This window comes from Lontra canadensis, unplaced genomic scaffold, assembly GCF_010015895.1.
Source record: "Lontra canadensis isolate GAN:19392208 unplaced genomic scaffold, GSC_riverotter_1.0 scaffold5, whole genome shotgun sequence".
Classification (NCBI taxonomy): Eukaryota; Metazoa; Chordata; class Mammalia; order Carnivora; family Mustelidae; genus Lontra; species Lontra canadensis.
This window is the reverse complement of record NW_022630999.1, coordinates 36,829,168-36,851,259: the sequence shown is the minus strand read 5'-3', so window position 1 is coordinate 36,851,259 and position 22,092 is coordinate 36,829,168. Positions and strand designations below refer to the sequence as shown.

At 40.5% G+C, this 22,092-nt stretch overlaps 1 protein-coding gene across 4 annotated transcripts in view; it reads right to left on the bottom strand.

Moving 5' to 3' along the window:
* Positions 1-15,904: 15,904 nt before the first annotated feature.
* Positions 15,905-22,092, bottom strand: part of CPEB4 (cytoplasmic polyadenylation element binding protein 4) — a 62,892-nt gene continuing 56,704 nt past the window's right edge. For all 4 annotated transcript variants that reach the window (XM_032851837.1, XM_032851838.1, XM_032851839.1 and 1 more), the window contains one exon: positions 15,905-20,357. In XM_032851837.1, coding sequence (XP_032707728.1) covers positions 20,130-20,357 — 228 coding nt within the window. In that variant the 3' untranslated portion in view covers positions 15,905-20,129. The remainder of the gene's footprint in view (positions 20,358-22,092) is intronic.

The window sequence follows — 22,092 nt, the reverse complement described above, 5'->3', positions numbered from 1 at the left end:
GAAGAAATGGTGCACTGCCGAAGCTCGTCATGTCGTTGCCCAGGTCCAATCCCTTTGCTTTCTTCCGATTCAAACAGCATCAATGAGGTTTGCCCACGGTTCGACTTCCTTCACTCAAGCTATGTTTGTGAGATACAAGTTATTATATGAGTTTCTACATCATTTGATTATAATGCCATTCATTCATCTATTCTGCTGTTGATGGACATTTGGTTGTCTCCAGTCTGAGGCCATCATGAATAGTGCTGCTAGGAACATTAATGTATATCTTTTGATGAACATTTATTAGCAGGTATGTGCTTTAGTGTGGAATTGCTTAGGGTATTCACAGGCTCAGCTTTGGTAGCCACTGACAAACAGGTACCTGAAGGGGTCGTACAAATTTCCACTTCTGCTAGCAAAGCACGCGAATTCCAGTTACTCCACGTGTTCAACACCACTTGGCCTTGTCAGTGGTTTTCATTTTAGCCCTTGTGATGGATATGTGTATTAGAGCTTTCCAGAGAAAGAGAGCCAATAAAGATGTGGGTGTGTGGGTGGGTGGGGGTGTGTGTATGTGTGGAGAGAGAGGGAGAGGTTTTAAGGAATTGGCTTATATGGAGGCTGCCAAGTCCAAAATCTTCAGGATAGGCAGCAGGTTGAAGAACCAGGGAAGAGTTGATGTTGCAGTTCAAGTCTGCAGACCATTTGCTGGCAGAATTCCCCCTTCTTCAAGAGAGGTCATTCTTTTTCTATTAAGTCCTTCAAGTGATTGGATGAGGTCCAACCATACTATGGAGGGTAATCCACTGTATTCAAAGTCTACCCATCTAAATGTTAATGTCATCAAGAAATACCTTTGCAGAAACATCTACAGTAATGTTTGACCAAATATCTGGGTACTGTGGCCAAGGCAACTTGACATATAAAATTGACCGACACACTGTGGTATTGCTTTCTTATAATTTGCATTTCCTTAATGACTTAGGAAGTTGGGCTTATTGTCTATTTGGATATCATCCTTTGTGTTTAAATCTCTTGTCTAGGTGCACCTGGGTGGCTCAGTTGGTTAAGCAACTGACCTTGGCTCAGGTCATGGTCCCGGGGTCCTGGGATGTAGCCCCACATTGGGCTCCCTGCTCTGTGGGAAGTCTGCTTCTCCCTCTCCCACTCCCTCTGCTTGGGTTCCCTCTCTCACTGTGTGTCATTCTGTCAAATAAATAAATAAATAAATACATAAAATCTTATAAATAAATAAAGTAGTCCAATATATCAATATTTTTCTTTAGAATTATACTTTATGAATTTGGTTGAACAAATCTTCGTGTATTCCTGGATATTCTCCTGTTATCTTCTAGAAGCTTTATTGTTTTATCTTCACATTTAAATATTTAATTCACCTGGAATTGATTTTTATGAGTAGTATGATGTAGAGAGTCAAGATTAATTATTTTTTATATGGATATCCAGTCCACTTTGGCTAAAATCTCCAATATAATTTGTGAATACAAATGATGATAGTAAATATCCTTGTCTTATTTCCGATCTCAAAGGGAAGTTTTAGTGTTTTATTATTAAGTATAATATTTGCTGTAAATTTGTTTTTTATCATAATATTTATCAGATTAAGGTAGTTTCCTTCTATTTTGAGTTCAGTTTGGTGTTAAATTTTATCCAGTACTTTAGCTATAATCTATTGAGATGACTATATAATTTTACTCCCTTATTCTATAAATGTGATGAATTGCACTGATCAAATCCTAATGTTAAACCAACCCTCTGCCTGGGATAAATCCTACTTACTTGTGACATAATATCATACTATATGATTGCTATACCTCTAAATATGATTTTTCAAGATTGTTTTCTTTAGACTTTTCACTTCTATGTTCATGAGAGAGAATGGCTTACAACTTCTTATGTATTTGATAGTACTTACTGATGAAGACATTTGGGCTTGGGGTTTTCTTTGTAAGAATGTCTTTAGTTGTTATAGGATTATTCAGATTTTCTATTTCTTTTTGGGTCAGTTTAGTAAACTGTGTTCTTCTAGGATTTGTTCGTTCCTTCTATCATTTAAAACTCAGTAACAAAAATTGTTCAAATATTCCTTCATTTATCACCTTAATGTCTCTGGGAGCATTTTCATTCCTGATATTGATAACTTATGTACGCTTTTTATCTGATTTGTTCTCAACAGTAGGTTACCAATTTTATTAATCTGTTCAAAGAATCAACTTTTGACTTTGTCAATTCCCTCTATTGTTCACTAATTCTCTTTATAACATCCTAAGATAGATATTTAAATCATTGATGTTGAGACCTTTTTTTCTAATGCAGGTATGTAAAGCTATGCATTTTCCTCTGAGCATAGCTTTAGCTGCATGCCATAAGTTTTATATGTGAAATTTTCATTATTCAATTCAAAATATTTTAATTGTAATTTTTTAGGCCTGTGGATTGTGTATAAGCATACTGTTTCATTTCCAAACTTTTGGGAGCTTTTCAACTTTGTTATTTATTTTTAGCTTAATTACATAGTGGTCAGTGACCACACTCTGAATGAATTTCAGTCCTTTGAAATTTTCCGAGACTTGCATTAGAATGCAGCATATGTTCTACTTTTGGGAACTAACTGTGTGCAATTGAAAAGTATGTATATGCTGTAATTGTTGGGGCCAGTGTTCTATATATGCCAATTTGATCAAATCTGTGAAGTGTCTTATCTAGGTTTCTTAATTAATGTATCTTGTTGATTTCTTTTTATCTAGGTTGTACTTTCAACTAAATTAGGTCAGACTGTTCTATCAGTTACTGACAGAGGTGTGCTGACGATCATCGTCTATAGCTCTGAATTTTTATTTGTTCTTTTAGTTCTATCAATATTTGCTTAGTATATCTTTAACTGCTATTAGGTGTCTACACATTTAGAATTGTTATATCTCCTGGTAACTTTGACCCTTTGATTTTTATGAAGAGTTTCTCTTTATTGCTAATGATACTTCTTGGCATATATTCTGGTGGGTTTTGTTTCATGGTATGTCCTTTTCATTATTTTACTTTCAACCATTCTTCCTTCTTGTGTTTATAATATCTGTTGTAAGCAGCACATAGATTATTTTGGTAATTCTACAATGTATTTTAAGCATTGTGAGACATTAATTTTATTACTGTTTTAAACAGTCAGTATTCATTTTGATTTACTGATTTTGGATATATTTACCATCTCCATTGTGTTTTTATTCATTCCTACATATCCATTTTTCCAAATGGGATTATCATCCCCCTACCTAGAGGACAACCTTTACATTTTACATCAGTGTGTTGTAGTGGTGATGAATTCACTTAGTACTTGTTTCTCTGATGTGTCTTTTTGTAACAATGTTTAAAGAACGTTTTTGCTGGGAATCAAATTCAAGGCTGCCAGCCATTTTCTTTCAGCACTTTGAATAAATTCCATTGTTTCACAATTTCTATATCCTTTGAGAAGTCAACTGTCAGTCATATTACTGCCCCTTTAAAAGTAACACATCTTTTCCCTCTGCTTGTTTTTCAGGTTTTCTTTTTGTTTTTGTTTTTTAGCAGTTTTGTCATGAAATGACTCAGTATGATGGTCTTTGCATCTATCCTGCTTCTTGAATGTGTGCTTTGATATATATCAGATTTGATCAATTCTAGGCTATTCTTTCTTCTGGTATTGCTTCTGTTTCATTCTTTCCCTTTTCCTGTGACCCCACTACATGTTAAATCTTTTTACTCTGCTCTGTTTATCTCTTTTGCTCTTTTCTGTGGTTTCTGTCCTTGTTTCCCTAGATGCTTCTGTCCAGTTCTTTTCTACTCATCTGTAAGCCAATCCACTACTCCTCTTTTCAGTACTATCTAATCCGCTTTCCTCAGGTATCCCAGCTTAAAGTCTAGGGCATTTAGTAGGGCCTCCTTGGGTAACCCTGAACCCTAGGCTACCACTCGTACACTGGGCAGCATCTGTGGGTGGAGGAAAGCTATGGTGTAGGGTAGAGCTTTTCTTGTCCCTGGAATCTTGACCCCTTGAGGTCCTCTCACTTCAGCCCAAGTTCTCCAGTCCTTTTGAACAGGTTTATTTCTCCTCTTTAATCCAGTGTTTGATGATTTTATTGGCAGGAGAAACAATGGATCTGATACAAAGTAGTGCCCTCTGGCCACAGCAGGAATGGGGCAGATGCAGGGAACAGAGGAGACCAAGCCTGCTGTACTTCATGGGCGTATTTTGGCCCACCCACATGCAACAAACACGGATTTCACTCTCGCTTCCCCTGTCCCCTGCAGCCCACCCAGTGCTCCACTAGCAGTCAGTGGGGATGGCCACTGATAGGACAACAAGGGGGGATGTCAGGAGAGCCTAGCAGGTACAAGGAGTTCACAAAGCCAGAAACTTCTCAGAGTTCAGATCTCATCCCAAAGCACCTTCCTGAGAGCAGCTTCCCTGGGTCCCTGTCTCCCTGTCCCTAGTCCCTTCCTTACACATTATCTTCACTGCAATCTGAAAGTATCTAATTTAGTGGCTTACTTCTTGATTGTCACGCCACAAACCCTACAGCTGCTACATGAAAGCAAGGACCTTGACCTTTTTGTTCCCGCAACATGTCCCCAGGCACTTAACACGGTGTCTGACACACACAGGGCATTCCATACTCATGTGTTGTAACTGTAAAGAAATAAGTAAATGAATGATTAGACACATTAGAAAAGGCCACCAACAGAAGGAAGTTGCTCAGCTAACATCATCCACCAGGTGGCAGTCACAGCTCCCTTATAAAAAAGAATGTTTCTTTTCCACACCCTTCAAAAAACAACTCAATTTTTATTTTTACCAAGAGTTAGTAGCCTGAATTCAAACCACGACTCTTTCATTTGGGCTTTTTGAAAATAACACTTGGAGAAAATGCATTTCCAGTCCCTTTGCCCTTGTGGAGTGAGTGGCCCTGGCAGCCCGTGGGGAGGGTGCTGTGTAGAAAGACCGAGAACAGTTGTATAAGATGTCATCTCAGCCTACAAAAGAGATGATTTGCTCCTCCCTCCCTCACCCCTTCGTCAAACAGCTGCAGGAACTGAGAGAAAAACCAACGGATGCATATTCCTAGTCATAAATTTCATTTGGGGACGTAGGCATGGGGACATATGGTCCCCCAAGGAGACAGCCGCAGATGACGGTCAGAAAAAGGCCTTCCCACCTCATCTGTGCCTGAAGTGCTGTTCCTCCACTCTCCCCTGGTTCTGACAAGTCCTTCCTGCCGCTTCCACCATGTTCCTGGGAGTATAAAGTGTGGGGATCTGGAAATGACCCTGCTGCTAAGCCAGCCCCAACTTTCAAAAAGCTAACCACAGGGCTTCTTGAGAAAGAAAGGGGCCCAGTCCAATTCCATTTCAGGGGGAAGGAAGCATGAGGGAAGTTACATTTTTTCACATGAAGAAATTATGATATATTTAAAAATGCTTGCTGTAAACAAATAGAGCTTTAACTCCCAAAATACAACATAACAGAATTATGTGTTTCTCAAGAAATTATAGGTGTTCCTTTTTAAGACTGGATTCTTTATGCGTTACAGACGAGGTTGTGATAATGGTGCCCAAGCTTAAATGGGTTCTATTTCTCACACTCGTCAGCTCAGCGGATCTCTATGGCCATTGTTTAATCTCAAGATAATGTCAACTGACTCCATTTTACAGGCCCTTTGTGAATGAGAGATCTTAGGGCCCCAGGGGAATGAATGGATGGGAGGACCCTGCCCTGTGGGGAACGCAGAGGAACTTCTCTAGACTTGGTCACAGGAAAATTGAGCATTCCCTCCCTCTACTGCTGCCTCCCCACCACCAACCCAACACACATTCTCACATGTACACACACGTGCACACATGCCTCGTCCCCTGGTTATTAAGCCCATCTCTAAGATTAATTACATTGTCTGTGTCAGCCATCTATCTCATCTTCCTTCCATACAACCCCTCCAAATTAAAATAATGCTTAATCAGAATTAGAGCCTGCTCAAGGCGTCTAAGTGCCACTTGCTCTTGTTAAAGATGGATCTCTTGTGCCCTTTCAAACAAGCAACGAATTTCAATGAGACATCCAAGGACAGGGAGGGGAATGGGGTAAAAATTTCCCTTTCTAATCAATCGATATCCTCCTTTCGAAGCTTCTGTGTGTCTAGGTAGGATTGGAACTGCCTTGTTTCCTCCTGTGGTTCCACGAAGGTTTTGCTTTTGCCCCAGTGTTCCAAGGGAGTAGGATTAGTATTGCCTGGTAAATTGTGTTTCCTCCAATAACAGCACAGCATGTGGGATTTTGCCAAAACCCAGGTCATTCTCCTGTATCTGTGCCTCCAATCTGTAGCCCTATCGTGCCCACCTCTCTCTGTTCTGCCATCATCCTGGCCCACGCCATCGGCATCTACCGACATCCACCGTCCTCACTCCCAAACACATGGCCATCACTCCTGAAGTGCTCTTCTGCTCCCGCTCTTGCTCCCCATAAGCTCTTTTCCACACCATCATGGCGATCCTAAATCCGTTCCCGTCCTCCCCCTGTGGCTGCTGAATCTTCATCTACTTTAAAATAAAACCCAGAGCCTCCACTGTGGCTAACAGGCCTTTGCCTTCTCTGGCCCTTTGGCCTATCTGAGCTCATGTCATGACCTCTTCCTCCTGTCACTGTCTAGCCACCCTGCTCTTCCTTTCCTAAATATGCCAAGGTTGGTCCTGCCTCAGGACTCCTGCATGGGCTGTTCCTTCTGCCCAAAGTACTTTTCCCTCAGATTTCACCATGGCTTTTTTTTCCTCATTTCTTGGGTCTCGACTTAAATCTTGGCTGTCAGAAATGTCTTTTCTAACCTCCCAGTTAAAGTAGCCCCACTTCTAGTCTCACCAAATTATCCAGTTTTATTTTCCTCATAACTCTCAGAACACTTTGTTGTTTATGTATGTGTTTTCTTGTTGATTATGTGATTTCTCCCTCCAAATGTGAATGCCAACAGGACAGAGACTTCGCTGGCTTTGCCCCCACAATATGCCCAGAGCCCAGAACAATACAAACACTTGGATGAATGATTGAATGAACAAGAAAACCCTTCAATTTAATTCTCTTTTGCTGATTTCCACCTTTGGCTAACAGAAAGCAAGTTCACAATTCAAATGAGTGGTTCTGTACATAAGAAGAATGCATGATCTTTGTCAGGGTCTATTCCCCAGCAACTCCCTGGCATCACATTTTACCAGGACTTGAAAGTTCAAAGGACTTACCCAAATCTCTCTCTCTCTCTCTCTCTCTCTCTCTCTCTCTCTTACACACACACACACACACACACAATTGGAGGTCTCAAATCCAGGTCATTTCCAGGATGTTCATGCCAAGAGGACAGAGACTTTACCTGTCCTGTCCCCACAGTATCCTCAGGATAAATAATGTGCAGATATTTCCTGAAGAAATGAGTGGATAAATGAATGAGCAAATTCTGGGATAGAAATATCTCTCTGGGGGCGCCTGGGTGGCTCAGAGGGTTAAAGCCTCTGCCTTCGGCTCAGGTCATGATCCCAGGGTCCTGGGATCGAGCCCCGCATCGGGCTCTCTCCTTGGTGAGGGGCCTGTTTCCTCCTCTCTCTCTCTGCCTGCCTCTCTGCCTACTTGTGATCTCTCTCTGTCGAATAAATAAATAAAATCTTAAAAAAAAGAAAAAAAAGAAAAAAAAGAAATATCTCTCTGGGACTAAAGGCACATCCTAAATAACAAGATTCCAGCCTCTCAACCCCATCTCATTGGTATGCTCTGGCATTGGGAGGATATTCTTCCCCTCCTGGCCCCTGGTTCCTGGGTCCCAGCAGCTTCCAGTTCCGGAGATGCACCCACAACCCAGTCCGGTTCTGCTCTCCCAGCCACTATGCTCCCCCTGTCCTTGGTACTCCAAGGTTTAAAAATCCCAGGTTTTCATGGGGACTGAGTTCTTGCTTCTCCTCGTGGTTTGAGAAGCAGCAGTGTGGGGTTCCCCTGAAAGCTTGTTAGAAAGGTAGTGTCTCAGGACCCCAGCTGCGCAGAATCAGACCCTACAATGGAACACTATCCCCAGATGAACTTGGTGCCCACGAGCACAGCAGGGCTCCCAGCTACTTTTATCTGGCATTCTGATCTCTATTCTACTTGTAAAATACCTGAGCCTTGGGGCCCCATTAGCTGTCAGCCTCCCCCCTTCCCTTTCTGAGGCACAGATCCTTTAGTGGCTGTTTTGAGAACAGGTCTAGGAAAGAGAACTAATGTCTGGATCCTGTGAGTCACTTGTTCAGTAAACATTTATTAAACACTTATGATGTGCACCACGCATGACTGGTCCCGAGGACCCAAATATGCCTAAGACAATATTTATCTCCTATACCCAGGAAAACCAGGTAAACAAATTATATATAATGCTAATTACACACTGTAAGAAGTACTAGTCAGAAGGACTGCTTCTAATAACAAAGTGTGATGGGGGGGGGCGGTGAGAGGGGGTGTTTTAGAAAGAATGACCCAGGAAGTTCTTCTCAGAGGTGATGTCTAAGCTAAGTCCTGCAGGGCGAAAGGGAAGTTGAGCTGAGTTGGGGAGACAGGGTTGAGAATTTCTCACTGAGGAAACAATCTGGGGAGGGGGATAAAGACCCTACCCTAGGAGAGGGGCCTTGTGTCAGAGGACAGAGAGAGGGCCACAGTGTGGCTGGAGGGCACAGTGGAGAGGAGGGTTGGGGGGTGGGGGGAGAATGGAGGCCAGGGCAGATACTGCAGGGCCTACGGACTTGAGAAAATAGATGGAGATTTCTCTCCAGGGCCATGGGAGTCTGTTGGGAGGGTTTGGCAAGGCAAGGGTTTGGCAAAGCCAGATTTGTGTTCCACTCCAGCTAAGGACTGGCAAGCGGAGTGCGCATGGCACGGTGTGGGGGAGGCTGCGGGGAGGAGAGGTGGGGTGACAGCAGGGAGGCTCTGCTGAGGCGGGGCAGGCCAGGGGCATTCCCCTGACTCGGTTCTCATCCCAGTTCTGGGAGATGGGTATCACTGACTCCTCTGTACAGAGACAGCGAGTGTGGCATCTCAGGAAGAGAGGGGAAGGGACATTCCCAGGGTTGCTGTGGCCTGCAGTGGCTGGATCTGGGACAACAATGGTGATGATGACAGTCTCCACAATGGCCTCATTGAACCTGATGATGGAGATATTATTTTCTGCCCCTTCTGACTGGTGAGACAACCCATATTCAGAGGTTACCTAATGTAGCCAAATTCACTCGCCCAGGGGTGGCAATGGGACATAAATCCTGGGGTCTCACCCTAGAACTATCTCCCTAGCCCCAGGGACCCCTGATTTCAAAATCCAAGTCACCTCTTCTCTCTCTTGCCATGCCTGGGTCCACCTTTGCCTGTGTTTTGCCATTTATAAAGGCAGAGGGGAAATAACCGAGAAACTAAAAAATCATATTTCCTCGAAGGCAGTATAATTGAACTGTCAGCTGACAGCCTCCAGGCTGAATCTCTAGCTTCTACCTCTCTCTTCCTGCTTCTTTGCCTAAAGAGATTCTCTGCTCATCTGAAACTCTGCAGAGCTGAAACTGACCAGGGTTCCAGGGCACAGTCCCTGGGAGTTTGTGTTCAGATCAGTAGCCCAGACACCTGACCCTCTGCTGCGGTGTATGGTCTCCCACTGTGGGAGGAATCCCATCCCCAGTGAGCAAGGGAGATAGCAAGAACAGGGCGCAGCCCAGGCCAAGTGCCTGAAGCCTCCACACTTCCACCGTCACCATGGCAACTCTTACAGGCTGGATGGGGCAGAACTCAGAGAAGACACAGAAGGGAAATGATGTAGGATGGCAGCAGCAGAGGACTTCTGCCAGGCACACACATGGTCACCTTGAAACCTGCTCCTGCCTCCAACCCAGCACAGGGACCGGCACTTTGTAAGTGTACAGGTAACAGCAACAAGAATCGTTAGGATGCTCATAGTAATAGTTAACATATGCCAAGGGCACTAACTGCTATCAGAAACAGATTAAGACATGCACAGACCCCACTTCTGAAGGTCATGGAGCTGCGCCCTCCCTATTTACTCAGAGGGGAAAGTACTATAAAATAAGCATAATGAAAGCCAAAAAAAAGATTCCAATTTTCTGCCATCATGAGTGACTACTGCCATCATGGCAAAATTTCCTCATTCTGGGAAAGAGAGGAGACAGTGTGGAAGGTTGTGGCCCCAGCTGCTGGCTCTGTGTATGGAGGGAGATGCTACTGATTTCTGGCACAGAACTGTATTTGATAACTGAGTCCCACTCCCCTTCTCCTCCTGTCCTTCTCATTCCCCCTACTGTCCACTTTCACCCGCCCTCGTTCCTCGGACCCTGGGACACCCTTCCGGGAGAGCTGCTGATTCTGACTTAAGTAGGACACCTTAGGGGACCAAATCTGAGTCCCCCATTGTATGTCTTCCAATTTTAGAATGTTGTGTTCGGTCTTTGTTAGACTTGAATTCTTTGGGTGGCAAAGAAAAAGGAAGTTGCTGACGACTGTATTTGACCGTGGCTTTACTGTTTCCCTCAGAAGGGCATTTTGCTGCAAATCTATGTTCAAACATTCTAAGTTGGTTCTTCTAGGCTCTACAGCATCACATCTGATCAGAAGCAGCTGTTTGGGCTGCAGCAATGATCAAAGCTCTGCACTCTGGAGCTCCAGAACTCTAAAAATGGCAAACACTTCTCTCTTTTTAAATATATATATATGTATCTACATATATATATATATTTATATAAAACCAGGAAATATATACAAATATATATTCTCTGCAGAAATCTATTTTAATGATTCTGACATCTCAGTCCCAAAGCAAAATATTCAAGTGCTATTTTAAAATTCACCAGGAAAGTTCAGCAGTAAGAAAGCCTCTCCCTGCTCTTTTGGATTTCAGGAACTGTCTTTGCAAGATGACAGCGACTTTGCAGCGTCTCAAAGAATGAGATGCGTGAGGGAAGGCTTGATTTCTATATAAAGAATGTGTTCACTTATAGTTCTATAGGAAGAAATAAAACCCTTTCTCCTGGCTGGGATTTTCCTTGAATTCCACCCCCCGCCGCAAAAAATGGGATGTATAGATATATTAATATGTATGTCAGTCTGTCAGTCTATCTGCCTAACTACCTACTGATCCACCCACCCATTCGTCCATCCGTCTAGCTAGTTAGATATCCTTTCTTGGCACCCATGTGATTTGGTTGGTTGCGCCACTCCTTGGTTCTCTCAATTTAGGAGATGACATAACTACCACAAAAAAAAAAAAAAAAAGCTATCATGTTATTGTTGAAGCCATCCTCGTCAGACAAAATAAAGACAAATGATTTTTCGATTTGTAAAATGGTATCTTTCAGTATAACGTCTTGGTGAAATTTTAATGAAATTCCTCTTTGGTTGGGTGGAAACACAAACGGGCCAAGGTAAAACAGGACCTAATATCTGTGTCCCTGGGCTTCAATCCTGGTTTTGCGGGTTAAACTTTCTGAAGTTTAGCCACCTGAAAGCGACCACGCTAAAGGCACCTATCACATGAAGTAGTGGGACGTTGGAGAGAGAAACAAAACACCTCTAGCAAGCAAGATGGCTGGCACTTGGTAAATGTGTCCCTGCCAGTTGTTGTTGTAATTGTCATTGTTCTTCTCCCTCCCAGAACTGCTTGTGGTTCTGGGATTTGGAGGTTCATAGTACTAGAGAAAATGGTCCTTTTTATTTGTTTCCTGCCCCAGACTGATCTGTCTTTCACTGGTGGTCAAAGAGAAAAGATATGCATTAAGAAGTTCCTCAAAGTGCAAAGAAATGACAATTCCACTCCCTTGCCCCTACTCCTGGAATGATCGGTACACCAAGTCTGGCCGCTGAAACACAGACACACACATAAGAGAAGCCAGTAGGCAGACAAGAACCACAGAGGTAGGCAGAGCCATCCAGTCTTGATGATGGAAGAAGAGCTTCCATCTGGCCTTCCTACCTGGTCTCCACTACCCAACTCCATGACCTTGAGTGAATCCCTCAAGCAAGAGTCAATTCCTTGGAAGCAAGAAGCCTTATGTTAGGACTCACAGTCCAAACTCCCATTCTCTCCTGCAACTTTTGTTTCATCTTCCTGTCTGTATACTTTCAAACGTGATACCTAGCACCCAGATTCGTTTTAAGAATGAAGCTTCTGTTTTAAAAGTAAACAGAAGGGGCACCTAGGTGGCTCAAATCAGTTAAGCATCTGCCTTTGGCTCAGGTCATTATCCCAGGGTCCTGAGACTGAGTGGGCCTCAGGCTCCCTGCTCAGCAGGGAGTCTGCCTCTCCCTCTGCCTCTCCCCCTCTCCCTGCTCCGGAACACTCTCTCTCTTTCTCAAATAAATAAGCTCTTAAAAAAAAAATAAAATGCAAATACCAACTGAAGAAAAATCCTGTCCATTGTTATTCCCCTGGCAGTGAGGTTTATAGGGAAAGAAATGTGGGGTTTGATGGGTGGGGACTGAATCCAGCCTTTACCACATACTAGCTGTGTAACCTTGCAGCACCCAACTTTTCCCGAAGATCTGTATTCTGTTCAGTACCTCACATGGGTGCTAACCATGCTAATGTATGTAACTGCCTGCCCAACCAAGGTGGTCACCAATGACTGGTTTCCTCTTCCAGAACCAAACCAAACTCTCAGGAGAGCTGAGAGTCACCTGATAAGAGGAGGCCATTCCATAACGTCACCCCCACCCCGGGCAGGTCTTCAGAATCCCATCTTCAACAGTGGTTAAACACACAGCAGCTGCTTCCCTTTTCCCTCAACTGTGAGAGGTGAATGACGCCTCCATGCATTCAACTAAGGAGGCTCAGGTCCGTACTGGACCCTGCCTAAAACCTTCATGCGGCTTCACAGATTTTTAATACCCCCAGTTCTCATCTTGGGTAACTCATTTCAGAACGAATTTTAAATGGCCTGTGTTGCCCTTAGTAAGGGTTTGCAGCAGGGCAGGGGGGGTGGAAGGGTCGTCCCCTTCCACCGGGTATATTTGGTTCTTTTCTCTCTCTTTTGGTGTTGGAGGCAGGATGAGAGAGGAGCTGAAAATAATCTCTTTAGAATGGTGACATTTGCTTAATCACATTGACATTTTTTATGGTATCAAAGCCCCGCTTACTGAAATAGAACTCCAGTGAAGAGGATAAAGAAAGCTCAAGCTTGGCTTTTGGCGTTTGTATTCACTGATTCACCACTTTCCAGGCCCCCATCTACCCACCAGCAGTGTTTCTCTGACACTTAATCACACTATACCCAATAGAACGCACTGGCGGCGGGCGCATGCACTGGATTTGGACGCCGCTGTGCATTTTTAACTTCCTCCAGACAAACTGTACTTTTCCACCTCTGGTCACCACACTGAATCACAATATGACACTTTTTCCCAGCCAGTCAACAATGACACCCAAACTGACTAAGAAACAGATTCGAACTTAAAGTATCCCGACAAGATTCGGGGATGCCAAAGCAAAATGTTCTTTAATAAGAGAGGCTGCATTGGTGCTTCTGAAGAATTCATAGTAGGGTACAAATGTTCATTTTCTGAATTCTTAGAGTTTATTCAAAGCTGGCGGTCCCTATTCTCAGAGCATCAGCAGGGGTACAGGGGGACAATTTGCAAGGGAAAATTTTCCAAGGAGGGAAATGATATGTGTGATCAGAAAGCATGTCATGAAGGGCAGATTCAAACAAGCAGTTTGTCTGAAGGTGTACCTGGGTTGGCCCTCATGAGAAATAAAGGCTGATCTGAGCCAGGGAATGGCACGATCCAAACAGCTTTGCAAGGTGATGGTTCATTCCGCAAAGCAATGTCTCTCTTCTGGAGCTGTTAGCAGAGGGAGGGGAATTAAGGAGCTGAGCTGGAAATGGTGCAGGGGTTAGAAGCAAGGCAACTATGTCGAAACCCTGTAAAGTTAAATGTGGACAATGACAACAGCCTTGGGTATGACTAGGGAGGGACAGGATCAAGAGCCCTTGCAGAACAAAAAACCAGAGAGCGATTCTTTGACTTCCTGATACCAGTAAACATACCAAAATGTAGAGCAATGTATCCCAAGTACGTCTCATGGGATCCCACATTATCTGCAATCAGACTATGGGCAAAGTAATTTGGTGGTGGTGGGGGAAACACTTTAAACAAAGAAAAACAGATTTCTTCACTGTACAACCTTTCAAGGCCTTAACGAGCTAGTTGCATATTTTGATTTTCTATAAAACAGGGTACCTTATTTTCTAAGCTTACTTAATGACAGAACTTTATTTCTTTTTTGTCCGTTTCTTATAGAGGACCACCTTAGTCCTCTGAAGATCACAATTTGTGAAATATTAAGAGTTTCTTGTTTCTCATTCCATCATTACATACTTAAAAAAAAAAGAATTATCCTTTAAATGCTTTTAATTCATTAACATCTTCACAGTTCTTAAATTTTAAAACCAGGAGTTTACTTTCCCCCACGACTTCTGACCACACATTAAGGGAGTATTTATCAAACTTAAAAAAAAAAAATTCCTTAAAAAATTATTTTCCTTTTGAACTGAATGTGAATACAAAGCCATTACCAAAAGAGGTTATGAAATAACTCGATTGTCACGAATGGCTAAGAATGGGGTGGAGAACTTTCCTTTTTAGGCAAGTTTGGGTGAACTAGTTTGGGAATAAGGAAACACAGCCTAGATGGCCTCTCACACCCTTTTCAGATTCACTGTTCTGTGATTTAAAACACCAAAGTAGTGCACCTACGTATTATTTCAAGATTCAGTTGTTACATCATTTACAGCTGATAAGCACTTGCTTAAAATAAATACTTCTAAAATAAAGAAACACAATCTACTCATATGTGTGTGTGTGTGTGTGTGTGTTTTTCTCCTCAAATGCCTAAACGAACCCAGAATGCCAAGAGATGTTATAGAAGGTAGCAACCAAATGGCACCCACATGTCCAATGTCCCCAGGGCTTCCTTAGGGGTCCTCCACTGAATTCATGGGCTGCTGGTTCAGCCCTCAGGCACTCCCTTACAGTTTACAGAGGTATACTGGGGAAAAAACAATTTAGAAGCAAAAGACCTCTACAGTCCATTTGTCTAAGGAGGAGAACTGCTTCTTCCAGGCTTAAGAATACTATACTCGAGGTGCGAAAGAACAGAAATCAAATTTGACAAAACAGAATATCCTCCATGTCATACTTTATGTCATAATAAGTCATTAAGTTAAACTTGGAAAATGCAGTTTAAAATGTAAACACTAATACATCACAGACCCGGTAGTCCACATGATGAATGGACCAAATCAAAGATAACACTTTCAATTCTCATGCTATAGAGATTATTATCCCAGAGGCCATACCCTATGTTAGCAACTGGCTCAAGTCAGTTAAGCACTGAAAGTCAATGGGTTGAAAGTCAAGTCTTGCTAACCATGATCCTCTTATACGATGGCCAAAAATCAAGGCTCTTCATTAGCATAGACCACAAACTAAACCTCCAGATAGTGACCCTCTCTATGAAGACGCATGTTCCCTTACTTTTGCTGGACATCTGGCCTTAAGCAGGTGACTTGGCCTTTAGCTTGGATCCTGACTGAGGCCTCACACACATGTACTGAAGGCTACAAAAAAAAAAAAAAAAGATTCTGCAGGGCAGTATGTGACCAAATAGTGTGGATCAAAGACAACAACCCACCAATACTTACAAACTTACGTAAGCAATGCACACTTGCCACTAGTACTTATACGACTGGACACATTTTCATATCAGTTTGTTCTGCCTTGGCCCAAGAGTATACACCTAGTACTTTTTAAATGATACATTCCTAATCATGGAAGCACAATCTACTTATGTTCACAATAAAGAAGTATATTAAAAGAAAGCTGAGTTAAAAGTTTTATTCATTCAACATCTCACATTACAAATATTTAAAAATTATATGCATACTGGTATAAATAGTCATTTGCAAACTATTTAATAACATTAATTTTCCACTAGCACTTCAACAAATGAACTCTTTTAAAAAAGGAACTGTGTTATATAACTTAAGAGTAGAACATACAAAAATAGGAACTTAACGTGAAAATGACTTTAATAAAAAATGAATTACCCTTATTTAAAATGCTATAATAAATACTACAACCTCCCCATACACAGTAAAAACTATATGGAAATTCAGCCAAGTAGTACAATTAACTGACATACTTAAATAACTTTTCCTTCTGATAATATGAGCAATACACTGGGAAAAAAAACATTAGGGATTAGTAAAAACTAGACACCCACTTGCTAAAAGTTTCACTTCCAAAAAATATAACAAAAATCTGATGAAAATTATAAAAACTAATTATACTTTAAATTTTAAAAATATAAAAAATAAAACAGTTGAATACAATATTGTCCCAATTCTTACAATGCTATCAATCACAGTAGCTTTAAAATAAGATAATAAAATAAAGCAAATGACCAAAACCTCTTTTATTCCATTTTTAAAAATAATCTCAAATTTACATTAGTAGAAAGATTGATTTCTGATTCTTTTCTTTAGAAACACCAGCAAGAAAGAGGATTACTCTTAACAGTAGAAAATGACATTTTTAAATGTCTGCAATTAAAAACAAAGAATTACACTGCAAAGATCTTTCAAAAGTTTGAAATAAGTATTGCACATAACTTGAAGTTAACTTGCCACAATTCATCACATTCAAGTTTTAAATCACCTTTTAACAGAAGATTCAACTCTTCAAAACAAAAGGGGTGAATTATCAAGTCTTTCCAACAGCACTCTCATAAAATGCTAAATTCATTCACTGCAAGTTTTATTTTGCATTCTGCAGAGGTCTGTGTATGGAGAAGTATATATATTATACCAAAGCGTGGGGACCAGAAGGGGAAGGGAGAGGGTTCCTTTACATAGAAAATAATCAGAAACACTTTATTTTACATTGCAAAAATAACCATGTAATTACTCTGTAACTACATTGTAAGTACATGGCTGGTGCCATGCTAGTGCGCTAGAACTACATGCTTGGTAAATTGCAGTGATACTCTAAAGTCTGTAAACTAATTACATGTTAATTATGTTTTGAGTTACATGGTAACTCCCAACTACAATCCCATGTAATCTGAAGGACATGTAATCAATAAAGTTCAGAGTAATAGATAATAATTGTTTATGCCCTGTAAATTGAAGTGTAACCAAATAATCTGTAAACACGCTTGTCACACAATCACAAGTAAATATTAGTAGAATAACAATTTCTTACATTAGTCATGCATACTAACATTACACACCTGTCCCACGGCAGGCTATTTTTTTTCTTTATATATAATTAAAAGAGCAGACATCTCTGAATCAAACACTTAACATCAATTTATTAATATTAAAAATGGCTAAACATTCACCAAGAATGTCTGCGTTATGAATAATTTGAAAAACTTAGTAAGAAGCTGTAGACAATTTTGTTATTTTAAATTTCTACCCTATGCTTATGCATTTAATTTTTTTTTTCTTTTTAGGAACTACAGTGTTATCTGTCATTTTCATGCGAATTTTTTTCATTAATTTGTGACTTTACATAAACTATTTCTTAAATTATAGGTACACCAATAGCTGGTGCTGGGGAAGGATGTTTAAGCAACATGCTTTCTCTTCTCTGCAGACTCTAAAATAGCATTGCCAGTGCACAACATTCATAATTTAAAATGTATGCAGAGCACTGAAATGTATAAAAAGCAGAATATAAGAAAATAAAATTTATTAAAATTATTTATATTAAAAAATGAAGTATATGAAGATCTCTCAGTAATAAAAGTACAAAAAGCTACTCTTTGCAATATGAAAAATTGAGGTATTGCATAAAGAGATATCCCGTCAGTGAAAAGTGTGCCTAAAAATGTTCACTGTTGGAAAAACAAGATATACAAAAGTAGTGCATAACAAATATACATTATGTGCATGACAAAATAAGTTAGCTACAAAAACACTGTACCGAAATTCAGCAGGTCATGTACAAAGGGAAAAATTATTATTCAAAGCTAGTTCTCAAACAGTGTTATTTCTTGTTAACTCATCACACCTGTTTACTGAGTAGGAACAGCACAATAGCACACCCCAAGCCACCTACAAGCATTTAAAAGAATAAAAAGAGGCAAATGAACATTTCGATTAGAATTATGTAGTTCAGGAGAAAAGAAAAAAAAGTCCCTGACCAGCTACACAAGAGCACCCTCCATTCGCATGACTGCTTTCAATATTTGCAGGGAATTCTTTAAAAGCAGCTCCCTTTCTATGTTTGACCATTAGACAGCATATGCCTCCATTTTGACCTTTGGAACTTAACAGGTATATACTTCATTAAAGCCTGTATTAAAAATAAAGGACTGCTTTTCCTAACGATAATCGGTAGGAGTCATCAGCCAGGTGGTTCCACCGTAGTGCTGGGGCAAGTCTTTGGTTTTGAAGGATCCAAGATGGTACTGTTAGGTAGCACAACTAGCAAGATTGACATTAGATTTTGATTTTTGTGTTTTAACGTTTTGCACACTGGTAATAATCCTTTTAATGGTGGGTAGGGCATTTGATAAGAGAATGTCGATTAAAATAAAAGTTACTTCCATGACCAGGGCTTCAAGAGACTATTTTAAATTTACCCCTGAAGCATACTGTTCAACACATAATAACGCCTTTCAAAGCTAGAATTTTATTTATAATAAAGCATGCATTACTTGATGAAGTTGGCACTTCAAACACTGACTATGTCCCATGCTAAGTTCTGAAACGGTAATGTTATTTTATTTTATAGGAAGAGTAAGATAAACATACGTACCTTTGCACAGATTTACACAGTTACTTAGTTCAACAGTGCAAAACACTTTGCAACTACTTAACTTTTTTTTTAACTTTTTTTTTCATTTTCTATGTTACAACTAAATTACAGGATACCCAAAGTAACTTTAAATCTAAAAGTAAGCCAATCAGCAGCCAATTTGTATATTGGTTTTCATTTTCCAGTTTTGGCTACAATTGTACTCTAACACAAAATCAAAAATGATATCCTTGAGGTATCTCCAGATCTGTTCTGTTTTGTCTTGTTTTTCTAACGTCAAAATGGAGAGCAAAGGCTGACACCTGATGAGTGTTAGTAAATTAGGATATAGAATTTATATATAACATCAAAAATAAAATTTATACATTTGTTCTTCAGGAGAGGAAATGCTAGTTTTCCCACCAGTTGTCGTTAATTCTAGCTTTGGTAGGTTTCCTGGGGCTGTGACCAGATAAAGAAGTTTAAAAATAAGTAAGTGCACTCCCCTCAGTAGTAAATTTACCCAATTTTTACATTCTAAAGTTTTAAAAATGGTTGAAAAGAAAATAAACCTAGCTCTGCCTACTTTACTATTTTTTTTCTGATGCGGTAGTAACTCTGAGGCGTCATGAAATTCTATTCGGCCTCTAAACCCTTTACAATTTGTTCTAATGCTGCTTCAATCTTGCTCATGCATTTGTGTTTGCTTTAACATGCTCTTTCCTGTTAATAATTGTTAACTTCCTCCACTGCTGTTAAATGAATAAAAAAGGGGGGATGGAAAAAAGAGAGCAAAAGAAGGAAAGAAGGAAGGAAGGAAGGAAGGGAGGAAGGGAAGGGCAAAAGCACTTCTCTGGGGGAAAAACTGTCAGGACAGACTGATAGTGTTATTGGTGCATGGTTAATTTTAATAAAAGTATTCTTATATGTTATATTATTAACAATAATTTAATTAAAAACCCAAAATACTCTATTGTTTCATTTCTCTTTTAATATTTCTCTTTCTCCTCTAAGAAAATGTTACAGGAAGTTTGGATCCTCTTGGTCTCCAGCAAAACAAGAGAACAAAACTTCCATGCAACACGATGGCAATATGAAAAAGGAGTTCTTACATACTGTTTTCAGTGACACAAGAATCTACAAAACACCTATATTATAGGTCATTCTTTTCATTATACTATTGTTAAGTTAAGGGCTGCTACAAAAGGACATGCCAGCGTGAAGAGGTTGAGGAAGGGGTCGGAATTAACAGAAGAGTGCACTTATTCTGAGGCCTGAAAATGAGCACTGTAGTTACCCTTTAGTTCCAGCGGAATGAAATATGTCGCGGACGGTCACCACCTTCCTTCACCAGGGGCTTGTGGAATTCCCTGCCAGCACGAGAATGAATAGCAGCCCAGCAATATTCACAGTAATACTGCAGACAGGTAACATTAGCACAGAAAAATGGAGCAAATTTTCCCCCACAACGGGCCCCCTGACATTCATCACACAGCTGATCATCCAAGACATATGGCTTAACTTCCACCTGCAATCAGAAAGAAAAGAAACAAGTTTACATTTTTTAGCAAATGGCCCAGGCAACTCTGACTACAGTGTGCACATTTCCATCTACTGTCTGAGTGAACGTATGCCAGGGTGCCGCAAAACAAGAGTCAATAATTCTTTTATTGAAATTACGATAATCCATCTTCTACGAACCTGGCAAGGTTTTCGTGCCCATCATTTTACATTTCTGTCTAATTAAACAGCCACTTTTCAAAGGACAGTGGGATTCTACCAGAAATAAAAAAGAGAAGCCAACTGTTTAGAACATTATGAGATTAAACCCACATGTGATTATTTATAGACACAAACTGTCACTTTAACTAGTGGATCTGGATTTTTGTCATACGTGGAAATATAATTTAAACAAACCAACTAAGAGCTTCCCAGTTCCACAAAACAGCACTTCAATAGTCACATCAGAGGGAAGATCTCTGGCTTCTGCGTCAGAAACTTCTAAGTTGTAATAAAGCCTGGGTCAGGGTTTCTATTTACAGTGTACACATCTTGGGTTATAATCACAAACTCAAAACTCTGAGAAAACAAGATGCAGCCATAGGATTCACAATCTAAAATCCTGCTCGGTTGTTTGTCAGTGAGAATGGTTGACTTTCATCTAAAAGTCAGAGGTGGATATATAAAACTGGGTCTGTTCCAGTGTTCAGTAGGCCAACCTGTCACTGGAGTCTCTCAAGCATTAAAAATAACCTGGCTATTAATTCACCAGTGAGAAAATAGTTGGCTATTTTTAGTCTTGGAGAGACTCATGGCTAAATTCCCTTATACCAGGTCATCACTACCTCTGGTGCCATCCAGCTCTTGTCAAGGACTCCTGACAAAGGTTAGCCGTGAACTAAAGAAGACGAGTGACATGAAGACAGGAAGAGCAGACAAAACTAGAGCATCAGCCTTCTGGCCCTGAGGCCATTCCCTAACATCAAAGGAGTGGCAAGAACACTGGTCAAAGATCTGATCGCAGAGGAATACGAATGAAGTCTGCATTTCCAATGACTAACCTTACACTTCTGACACCTTTGTTGGGATGAAGCAGCGAGGCAGAAGACACTGCATACGTGGATTTAGATATTTTTTAGTGTGAACAAAAAACAAGTGGGCTTGTTAATGTATACTGCAACTTGTCTCACCCTCTTCCTGTGTTTATAATAGAATCTAGACCTTTCTTTTTAAAGATTCACAATATACTATGATATCCACTATCATCTTATATTTTACACTGACACTGAAGTAGAATACTCATGAAATGAAACATAAGCAATAAATGTAAACCACTATTGACTTGATAGTTTCTACATAATGAATTGAGAACAGCATAATACAATCAATCAAAAAAGACTTTTTTGAGCACAATGCCTCAGAGTGTTGATATCAAGTCAGTCCTAATGAAAGTGCCAGTGTCCCATGAAATAAGAAGCTGACACCAGAATATAAATCAATGTATTGCTTCTTTCATCAAGAGGGTCTTTCTAGGAGGAGGAAAAAAAAAAGAGTCAGCTGAACCAAACATTATGCTTACTAATGTAGCTGATTCACATTCTGGTGTAAATTCCTATCTCACCACAAGCTAGTAACCATTTGCTGCTGGCAGTCAATACTCCGGCCACACTTTGAGTAGTTTTGGTACATGACACAGTTATATCTATCAGAACATAAACTGAGGACAGGGACTTCTTGTCCTAGGGGCTAAAACATTTGCTGAA